At 43.8% G+C, this 10,888-nt stretch overlaps 2 protein-coding genes across 2 annotated transcripts in view; one reads left to right on the plus strand and one right to left on the minus strand.

The window, feature by feature from the left end:
* The window catches only part of LOC117950775 (receptor expression-enhancing protein 6-like), a 27,383-nt gene that overhangs the window by 4,025 nt on the left and 12,470 nt on the right, over positions 1-10,888 (plus strand). The window lies entirely within an intron of this gene.
* Positions 1,214-8,531, minus strand: apc2 (APC regulator of WNT signaling pathway 2). The gene is made up of 4 exons (XM_034882079.1): positions 8,333-8,531; positions 7,708-7,922; positions 2,708-7,373; positions 1,214-2,668 (listed from the first exon to the last, which is right to left on the minus strand). Exons 1-4 carry the CDS (start codon positions 8,357-8,359, stop codon positions 1,790-1,792), a joined length of 5,787 nt encoding a protein of 1,928 aa, XP_034737970.1. The 5' UTR covers positions 8,360-8,531; the 3' UTR covers positions 1,214-1,789.

The following is a 10,888-nucleotide window of genomic DNA, read 5'->3' on the forward strand; positions in this document are numbered from 1 at the left end:
ACGGAAGTCACGCCCCCTCTGACCCAATAGAGGACAGAAGTCCCGCCCCCTTCTGACCCTATAGAGGACGGAAGTCCCGCCCCTTCTGACCCTATAGAGGGCGGAAGTCCCGCCCCCTCTGACCCTATAGAGGATGTAAGTCCCGCCACCTCGGATGTCCTAATGAGACGAGTGATGTGTTGAATCTGTAGGATTTGAGCCATGAATTATTCATGTCATATCTGAGTTTAAAAGATAATTTAGGAAGAAGAAAGACGTCTGTTTGTATTCACACACACAACACACATACACACACACAGTACCATTAGGCCCTGGTACCAGACACACACACACATTAACACACATATACAGACACACACGCAGACACTTTGGTCTGACAAGTCTTTCTAATGACCTTCTTCTTCACTCACTAAATCATCCCCCCCCTGGTGGACGCTGGAAGGGGCGGGACTTCCCCTCTGTGGGTCTTGCAGCACTTGAACACAGATGGCTAGTTATGCTTTCTTCTGGACATCCGTGTGTGTGTGTGTGTGTGTGAGAGAGAGAGTGTGTGTGTGTGTGTGTGTGTGTGTGTGTGTGTGTGTGTGTGTGTAGTGAATATTTCGGCATGCTGTCAGGAAGCAACACAGATTATTTTGCCCAACAGGAAGCTGTGAAGAGTTTTATATCTTCATGTAATTTACACTGATGAAGATTCCCCAGAATCAGCTGATAGGCTGTGAAATGATTATATTTAATATATAATGATACTGCAGCAGTGGTCATAGAGTCCAGCCGGCGCAGGTGTGTATGTCTGTGTTTTCAGGTGTGTCTAGGTGTTTGTGGCTGTGTGTGTGTGTGTGTGTGTGTGTGTGTGTGTGTGTCTTTGTGTGTAGCTGTTTGTAGCTGTGTGTGTGTGTGTAGTTGTTTGGAGCTGTAGCTGTGTGTGTTTATGTGTGTGTAGGTGTGTGTGTCTGTGTTTGCAGCTGTAGGTGTATGTGTTTGTAGGCGTGTTTGTGTGTCTGTTTCTAGGTGTGTCTTTGCAGTTGTTTGTGTGTTTGTAGGTGTGTGTGTTTAAAGGTGTGTGTAACTGTTTGCAGCTATAGGTATATATGTGTGTGTGTCTGTTTGTAGGTGTGTCTGAAGGTGTGCGTTTGTGTGTGTGGAACCCTAAAACCCATGAAGATCAGTCCAAGACCCCATCATCCTCTGGACGTCTACAAGACAACTAGACCCTGACCTTGCTGGACTCGGTCTGACCAGGAACGGCTGACAGTGTAATAGATGCAGTTGAGTGTGTATGTACTCTATGTAAAAATACTTTACACATCCATGTATTTGCAACAGTCTCCCACAGTTTGTACCTTTCCAGGTAGAAGTCCAGCCGAGTAATCCTTCAAAGGTTTGCATAATATGGTTCTCGTATCGATTCAGTCCAGGAGAGCGATGGTGGTCCATGTGCAGGAATCAAGTTCATTGTCTGGTGCTTTATGTTTTCACTACAGTTCTACTAGGCAATGATTATTCTACAAATACAAAAGAAAGTACAAAAAGATGCTCCTCTGTTTCATGTGAGATTCTTCTCTGAGACGTCATTGATCTCAATGCATACATCCAACTCTGTATGAATGGCAGATGGAAGATCAGCGGTTCAGAGAGAAAAACATGAATGCAATGTCTGAACGGGGAAAGTAAAGGTTAATATCTGAGGTATAGGGGGCAGCACTCTCCCGAACCTGTCCACCTGAGCACTGAGTTTCATTCAGGAACACAGTATAGTCGTCCAGTAGTCCTCTCTCTATTGTAGGACTCACTTGTCCCCTGACTTCTCATTGATTGGGGCTGCTTGGCTCTGTGTGTCTTGCATGCAGCAGGAAATGGGGCTTGGTGTGTAATTAAATGGAGTGATCCGGGCGGCCTTGCTGGGGGATCCCTGGCGGAAATGGACACCTCCACCCACATGGCTGTCGGACGTTCCCGTGGAGACGCTGCTGTGGCTCCTCCGGGAGAAGTCTGGATCTCCGTCCTGGAGGTTACTCCCAGAGGGGGTGCTGATCTTTCTGAGTAGCGCGAACCGGGCCACTTCGTCGGAGATCGCTCGAGCGGATTCCACAGCCGGAGACGTGCTCGAGTTGGTCTTGTTGTTGGGGAAATCTTCCGTCTGGACTATCGCATCGCTTGTCTTGCGAGATGCAAGTACAATGGTTGGCAGTTTCCCTGGAAGAGCTGGTGGCTTTGGCCTTTCCTCGTCAGGAGAAGGCGCCAGAGGTAATGCATTGGCTGGCAGAGTGCTTTTCAAGATCTGAGGCACATCTTCATCCCGGATCCTCCTCCAGGTAACTCGGTCATTCAGTCGGGATGAGGATCTCTGCCCCTTCTTCTTGGTATCATCCTCGCTCTTGGCTCTGCCGCTCGAATCGGACGACGACGAGCGGAGGGAAGAGCGGCTGGTCACTCTGCTCAGTATGTTGATGCTCGGTGATGAGGGGTGACGTTTAAAGGTGTCTTTGTCTTGTTTTTGCCTGGCTCCGGACACTCTTCCAGGCCCCCTTCGCTGAGCCACCCTGCAGGGGCTTTCAGAGCTAGTTCTCCTGGTTGAGCGCCTTGCAGATAGGTCCTGTTCACTGGAGGTCGCCCTAGAGAGGGTTGGACTCTGCTTCTGAAGGCCACGCTCTGGCTTCTGGACTTCTTGTCTTTGACCTTTTACTTGCACCCTTCTCTGTATTTCCTGTTCTTGTCTTGGACCTTTTACTTGCACCCTTCTCTGTACTTCGTCTTCTTGTCTTGGATCTTTTACTTGCACCCTTCTCTGGACTTGCACAGCCTTGAGTTCCTGACAGCGTGATGAGCAAAGGAAGACTGCCGAAGCTCCAGGAACTGCTCTGCGGGGGGATCCGTTCTGAGATCGAGGCATGTTGCGTCCAGAGCCATCCCGTCTTAACGCCGTCTGGGATTCTTTAATGAAAGTCAGCTGTCTCAGGAATCCATTGCGCTCTGACTCACCGCCGCTTGAATGGACAGAAGACATCCTGGACATTTCGAATCGATTGGCGGGGGGCACCTTTTTTCCGTTGACCTGATTGGTTTGTCTTCCAGTGGTTTGGTTGGTTACCAGAGGTGACAGAGCTCTGGGCCTCACTGCATTTTGCATAAAAGGGATACGGACGGGTGACTTTTGAGTTTTGGGTGGAGGGGATTTTTGATTTTGATTCACAACAGGAGAGCGTCCCCTTCTTTCCGGGGGACTGCTAGCTGGTGAGGCCTCCTTTTTCTTTGTCTGAGTCGGGGATGGTATCTTCTTCTGTGACTGTTTGGATGGTGTAGAGCTTTGCGATGATCCAGAGGAGGAACTCTTTGGTATCCTTGGAGGTGGAGTAGAGCTCCTCTTTGGCAAAGACAGTTCAATATCCTGGGGGTAACCTAATCGGTGAAGGCTCTTGGATCTGTGCTGAGCCAGGTTTGGGTTCTTTGGAGCATCTGTCTTGGTTGGTACTTTTCTGGGAGGAGGTATTTGTGACGGAGCCGCCTCTTTTATCGGTGTATAGATCACTGTCCTGCCTCGGAAAACCACTGGTAAGTTAGGAACTGGCTTGCGCTGTGCGAAGTCTAGAGGTTTATTTGCCTTTTTGTCTTTAGCAAATTTCCTTTCTTTGGGCGTAAAGCTGGATGTTGACATGAATGACAGGACTGATTCAGTCTCTTCAGAGGATGGGTCCTGAGACTTTGATGCCTGCAGCCCAGTGACTACACAATTAGCACCTTCTTGTATGGCTCTCCATTCAACACTGTTGAGGTCTGAATCGTTATCCCATGCCGTGTCATCACTATCCATTTCCTCGTCCATGTTCCACCCATCAGAGGCCTTTTGTTTTTGAATATTTTCTGCCTTCCTCTTCCTGGCAGCAAGCTTCCTCCTCTGCTTGGGCATGGCAGATGTTATGCATTTCTGAAGGAGGTCATCCTCTGAATCCATGCTGACGGAGCTTGGCGAGCTTGGCTCTTCGTATTGGCTGTAAATGTTCATGTGCTTTGATTGTTTCACCATGTTCAATGTTTTGTTGTGTCTGTTTTTGTACCATATTTGCTGGGCTTTTGATTCATGATCCTCAAACTCGGCATCACTCAGGGAACTAAGCGAGGAACTCAGCGAGTAACATGCCAGGGATTCGTCCTTTATCAGATTCTGTTTAATCCTGTGAAATCCTCTGGGCATCGCTTGGGAATTATCGATCCTGCCAACATTTGTCATGCTCCGGGAGAGGGTGTTTCTACTTGCCTCTCTGATCTGTTTTCTACTTGTTCGTTTCTTTGTGTCATTTTCTTCATCATAGAAACTGTTACTGTCCTCTGAAGAATGAGTCATTTGTCGGGAGATAGTTTTTCCTTTTGGCGATGCCATGTTAAGGTTACCGTCCTTGTTCTTCTTAATGACAGGCAGTTCTAGTTTCCGGCCTGGGTCTTGACCTTTCCTCTTCTTTTGTTGTTTAGGAGACTGATCCCGATTTCTTTGGTTCGCCACCCTGTCGGCTACCTCTTTGCTCTGCATTAGCACCCTCTGTGTGGGAACTATATGTTTGGTTGCTCGGTTGATTTGTATCTCAGGTGGATAGTTCATCTTGTTGGGTTTATGGAAGTGTGAGAATATCCTCAAGTCTTCGATCCTCTTTGCCTCGTCATCGAGGAATTCCTGTTTGTTGATACCTTTAGCGGTGCAGTCTTTAGCGCCCCTGTCCTTCACAGGATACTGAAGGGTTTCATCACTAAGGGATGTTGTGCTGGAGAAGTTCACTGGAGTACCTTCTGCAGAATCTGTCAACGAGGAATCATCCAATTTAAAGTCCTTCTGCGGGATGACAATTCTTCTTCCAGGGCACATTTGGGTTTTGCCATTGGGGAGCATCATGTACACGGGAAGATGTATCGGCTTTCGGATCTGGGAATTGAGAAGATGAGGAGGGATGGTGGTCACCAGCGAAGGTCTTACTTTTCTCAACTTGGAGGGCATTGCTGAGTTGATGCATTCTTTTAAGATTTCTATGTCATCGTCTGAATTGCCTTCACTATATCTCTCGCCGTGGTCGAATCCTTGCTCCTCCTTGTCAGGGAAAGGAAGATTTTTGTCATTTTGCTGAAGTAGGGGGGTCAATTTCAGCTCCACATCTTTTTGTATGTAGTGTTCGTGAAGAGGCAGAGCACTTAAGCTCGAAGCACAAGAGAAGTTTTCAGTGGGCTTTTCCACAGTGAAGTAGATCATGGTGTCCAGGTCAGGAGGAAAGTTAAACCTCTCTTTGCAGTCGGCTATCTCCATGAACTTTCGCAGGCTGTGTTCCCATTGGCCTGCTATTCCTGTGGGCTGCGTTTCCGGTCCAGTCGGCTCCACGCAACATGGAGTTTTACTTCGACTAGGAGGCATGGTTTGCCCTGGGCTGTCGGGAAGATCACTAGGGCTTATTGTTCCATCAATCATCTCACTGCATGGATCACTTTGGATTGAGCTTGCAATAGAGGGAGACTCAAAGCTGCCCAGGGAACTGACTGAGCTACAGCGACTCATTACCAGGGGTGTCTCGTGGATGTAGTTCTCAGAGGAACTGGATGGAGATCTGTCTTCGAGTACGGCTGGCGACGCTCCTCTCAGGAACACCTTTTCCTTTTTGGCAGGACAGGGAATCTGGGCGGGATTGGTCTCTTTGCTGGGGAAGGTTTTGGAGTCAGTCATCAGCAGCTGACTGTCACTCAGATCCTCCAAGGTTTCATCCTCCTCAGCTCTCTTCACCACTTCTCCATCCTCCACTTCTATTATTTCTAATGAGGAGTCACTCTCCAGCTCATTTTCACTTTGTCCATCCAGTGCGTCGTCTCCGGAAGAGAGGGAGGACAGAGAACTGCAGCGGGAGAAGCAAATCGGGGTGTTCTCCACTGAGTATTTCTGGACCGTCTCCATCGGCCCGATGGTTGGGCTTCGGGTGGATGCCATTGGAGAAAACTTTGTTAAACTACCCCCGGTCATCACAGTAGGTACCCATGCTTGTCTCCTCATTGCTTGGGCAGCCTGAACATTGATGGCCGTCTTTGCTACACCAAATTTGGCCACACTCTGAATGAGCGGGACCTGTTGATAGGACGGAGACAGTTTAATTGAAGTCATGCTGACGTCAGAGGAGACTTTGGTGGATACACTGACAGGTGTTTGTGCAGGTTGATCCTGGTTCTTTTCTGCATCCATGCTGCCGAGCTCCAGAGCAGTCACATCATTGTTTTCCACAGAATCTCTCTCTGGGATCTGTTGCTCGTTAGTCTCATTCAGGACAGCAGGTCCTACATTAAGGTAATCTTGATGAGCCACCCTAAGATCAAGCTGGTTGGGTCGTTGTTGCATCAATAGAGCTTTTGGAGCAGGTCGCATTTGATCTTTGCTGCCGCAGTATCCATCACTGGTGCTTCCACTGTTCAGACTGTCAGTTGATACACTAGTATGGGCAGTTTTGAGGCGTAAGAGTGCGTGGGCTCTATTGAGGCGTTCCCTGTGGGCCAAGCTGCTTGTGTCAGAAAGACGGCAGGGGGAGCATGATTTCGCCCGGGCTTCATTGAGTTCATCCAGTCCGTAAGGCCAGTCAGCCAAATGGTCTTCAGAGCTGAGGCTGAAACTGTCCTCGGAGGACGTGTGCATGGTAATGTCCTCCACTAACCTGTCGATCTTGGCAACCGTGTTGGTGATCTTTTTAGCTAGCTTCTCTGCAGCAGCGGACACGTCATCCTGAGACGCGTGTCTCTTCTCGGCCACCTGGGGCATATCCAAGTCTCTCTCCGGTTCACTGTCCCTCTTCCGTGACTGGTTCTGCAGGAAGTTAGAGTTGCTAAGGAACATGGACAACATGGAGAAGCTCCCAGTGTCCAGGCTACCAGAGATGTTAGGGGCCTCGTCGTCGTCGAAACAACCAGAATCAGACGCGTAATCCTTTGCCAGGCTCTCAATGTGCCGTAGTGGCTTGTTGATGGTCAGGTGCTTGGGGCTCTGCTTGTCAAGCGTATCGAAAGTCTCCGCTAGGTGTTTGGCATCCAGCTCCGCCTCCAGAGCCTTCTGTTTCCTCATGTAGAGCGAGGGCATGCAGGAGCCGGGGGACACCACTGCAGCATCCTTATACTTCAGGGGGCGATTAGTGAGCAGGTTCCTTAAAGCTGCGGCGCTTCCCATGGCGATCATCTTGTGCTTGGAGTGGATGAGGTTGCGCAGCATGCTAACCGCCCCGAGGTCCCACAGCAGCTCCTGGTCTTTGGGACTTCGGGCAGATAGGTTCCAGAGGGTCCCGCAAGCGTTGCTCACGATGGTCAGACTGTGGGAGCGCAGGTGCTGCAGCAGAGTCTGGAGGCAGTTGTGGTCCCGGAGGATTTGCCTAAGCAAAAAGAAAGGAAATTAAATTTGAATCCTTGTGTTGTCCTCCCATCAAAATTGAAAATCAACCCTTTTGTTGACACTTTTTTTTCATGTTTGTCAATTTTTAACACTACGTAACACTAACTTATTAACTTAGGTTTTACAGTTATTTGGGGAATTTATGGTCAATAAACCTCATTTATAGGAAATTATACCTAATTTTTTAGTTAGAAAAGCAGTAATTAGGCTGTCAGATGAATGTAGTGGAGTAAGTAAAGGAACTAAAGTAACTGAGGGGGGTAATATGACAGCCCATGAGTGGCTCTGGAGTCTGGAGTGTTGGAGTCCCAGACCTGTAGTCCTCCCGTGTGGCGACCAGACTGGAGACGTTCCGGAGGATGCCCCCCCCGCTCTCGATGATGGCTAGCGAGTTGGTCTGGCAGCGGTATGTGAGCGTGCTGACCAGGAAGCCGAGGGCGCCGTCCACCGCGCACACGGACGCCTTGTTCTCGATGCTGTGAGCCGACAGGTTCCACAGGGCGCTCAGCAGGCTCTTCAGGGTCGACTCCTGGGGGCACAACACAGGGTTTATTAGGGAGGTGGGGGACTCCTGGGGGCATACTCTATATGTATGTGTGTATATGTGTGCAATATGTGTGTATAACTAAGATATATGTGTGTATATCTAAGATATATGTTTGGTACATGTGTGTATATTTAAGATATATGTGTTTATATGTGTGATATATGTGTGTATATCTAAGATATATGTGTGGTACATGTGTGTTTATGTGTGTATATATGTGTGTATATGTGTGCTTGTTGTGTTATGGTTGTCTTGCTACTGGATGCCTAAAGTTTCCTTTGGGATGAATGAAGTATCCATCCATCCATCCATCTTAATGTTAACTGCTGATTATTGTCTTATATGTCCTGTTCTTCGTGCCTCTTTAAATAAAGTTCTTCCAGCTGCGGTACCTTGGTGGCCTGCAGGGCGCAGGTCATCAGCGCAGACACACAGCCGATGTCTCGAAGGACCTTCTTGCTGGTGATGTCGGCCCTCCAGGACAGGTTCCTCAGGATGCTGGAGACCACCTGGTGCAGCTCCTCGCTGTCGGAGGCCAGCTGGGCCACGAGCGCCTGCAGACAGCTCTTCTTAGAGCACAGGGTGGCCTGGGGGGGGGCAACACAAGGGACAGGGGTCAATAAAGGTTTTCAGAATACTGAAGACGGCTGTCAATCAATGCTCTGTCACAGTCATTCATAAAAAAGTCATAGTATAGTATGTCGAAAAAATAAAACCTCATAGTATAGTATGTCAAAAAAAGTAAAAAGTCATTGTATAGTATGTTAAAAAAGTAAAAACGTCATAGTATAGTATGTCAAAAAAATTAAAAAGTCATAGTGCAGCATGTCGAAAAAATACAAAAAGTCATAGTATAGCATGTTGAAAAGAATACTAAAAGTCATAGTATAGTATGTTGAAAAGAATACTAAAAGTCATAGTATAGTATGTCAAAAGAATACTTAAAGTCATAGTATAGTATGTTGAAAAGAATACTAAAAGTCATAGTATAGTATGTTGAAAAGTAAAAAGTCATAGTATAGTATATTAAAAATATACAAAAGGTCATAGTAGAGTATGTTGAAAAGTAAAAAGTCATAGTAAAGTATGTCAAAAAAATACAAAAAGTCATAGCATAGTATGTCGAAAAAATACAAAAAGTCATGGTATAGTATGTCGAAAAAATACAAAAAGTCATAGTATAGTATGTCGAAAAAATACAAAAAGTCATGGTATAGTATGTCGAAAAAATACAAAAAGTCATAGTATAGTATGTCGAAAAAATACAAAAAGTCATGGTATGGTATGTCGAAAAAATACAAAAAGTCATAGTGTAGCATGTCGAAAAAATACAAAAAGTCATAGTATAGTGTGTCGAAAAAATACAAAAAGTCATAGTATAGTATGTCAAAAAAATTTAAAAGTCATAGTATAGTATGTCGAAAAAATACAAAAAGTCATAGTATAGTGTGTCAAAAAAATTTAAAAGTCATAGTATAGTATGTCGAAAAAATACAAAAAGTCATAGTATAGTGTGTCGAAAAAATACAAAAAGTCATAGTATAGTGTGTCGAAAAAATACAAAAAGTCATAGTATAGTATGTCATAAAAAATAAAAAGTCATAGAATAGTATGTCGAAAAGTAAAAAAGTCATTGTATAGTATGTCGAAAAAATACAAAAAGTCATAGTATAGTGTGTCGAAAAAATACAAAAAGTCATAGTAAAGTATGTCGAAAAAATACAAAAAGTCATAGTATAGTATGTCGAAAAATACAAAAAGTCATAGTATAGTATGTCGAAAATAATACAAAAAGTTATGGTATAGTATGTCGAAAAAATACAAAAAGTCATAGTATAGTATGTCAAAAAAATACAAAAAGTCATAGTATAGTATGTAAAAAAAATTAAAAAGTCATAGTATAGTATGTCGAAAAATACAAAAAGTCATAGAATAGTATGTCGAAAAGTAAAAAGTCATTGTATAGTATGTCGACAAAATACAAAAAGTCATAGTATAGTGTGTCGAAAAAATACAAAAAGTCAAAGTATAGTATGTCAAAAAAATTAAAAATTCATAGTATGTCGAAAAAATACAAAAAGTCATAGTATAGTGTGTCGAAAAAATACAAAAAGTAATAGTATAGCATGTCGAAAAAAATATAAAAGTCCTAGTATAGTATGTCGAATAATATAAAAGTTATGGTATAGTATGTCGAAAAAATACAAAAAGTCATAGTATAGTATGTCAAAAAAATTAAAAAGTCATAGTATAGTATGTCGAAAAATACAAAAAGTCATGGTATAGTATGTTGAAAAAATACAAAAAGTCATAAAATAGTATGTCGAAAAGTAAAAAAGTCATGGTATAGTATGTCGAAAAAATACAAAAAGTCATAGAATAGTATGTCGAAAAGTAAAAAAGTCATTGTATAGTATGTCAAAAAAATTTAAAAGTCACAGTATAGTATGTCGAAAAAAGTAAAAAGGTCATAGTATAGTATGTAAAAAATACAAAAAGTCATAGTATAGTATGTCGAAAAAATACAAAAAGTCATAGTATAGTATGTCAAAAAAATACAAAAAGTCATAGTATATTATGTCAAAAAATACAAAAAGTCATAGTATAGTATGTCAAAAAAATTATAAAGTCATTGTATAGTGTGTTGAAAAATACAAAAAGTCATAGTATAGTATGTCAAAAAAATACAAAAAGTCATAGAATAGTATGTCGAAAAGTAAAAAAGTCATTGTATAGTAAATTAAAAAGTCATAGTATAGTATGTCAAAAAATACAAAAAGTCATAGTATAGTATGTCGAAAAGTAAAAAAGTCATAGTATAGTATGTCGAAAAAATACAAAAAGTCATAGTAAAGTATGTCGAAAAAAACAAAAAGTCATAGTATAGTATGTCGAAAAATAGAAAAAGTCATAGTATAGTATGTCGAAAAAAATAGAAAAAGTCATAG

The sequence above is a fragment of the Etheostoma cragini genome, chromosome 9 (assembly GCF_013103735.1).
Source record: "Etheostoma cragini isolate CJK2018 chromosome 9, CSU_Ecrag_1.0, whole genome shotgun sequence".
Classification (NCBI taxonomy): domain Eukaryota; kingdom Metazoa; phylum Chordata; class Actinopteri; order Perciformes; family Percidae; genus Etheostoma; species Etheostoma cragini.

Excerpts from the sequence above, each read along its gene's own strand:
- apc2 (XM_034882079.1), bottom strand. The coding sequence starts at position 8,359 with ATGACCTGCGCCCTGCAGGCCACCAAG. Across the intron at positions 7,923-8,332 it reads GCGCCCTGCAGGCCACCAAG|GAGTCGACCCTGAAGAGCCT; the intron begins GTACCGCAGCTG and ends TTGTGCCCCCAG. Across the intron at positions 2,669-2,707 it reads AAGGTCCAAGACAAGAACAG|GAAGTCCAGAAGCCAGAGCG; the intron begins GAAATACAGAGA and ends GGTCAAAGACAA.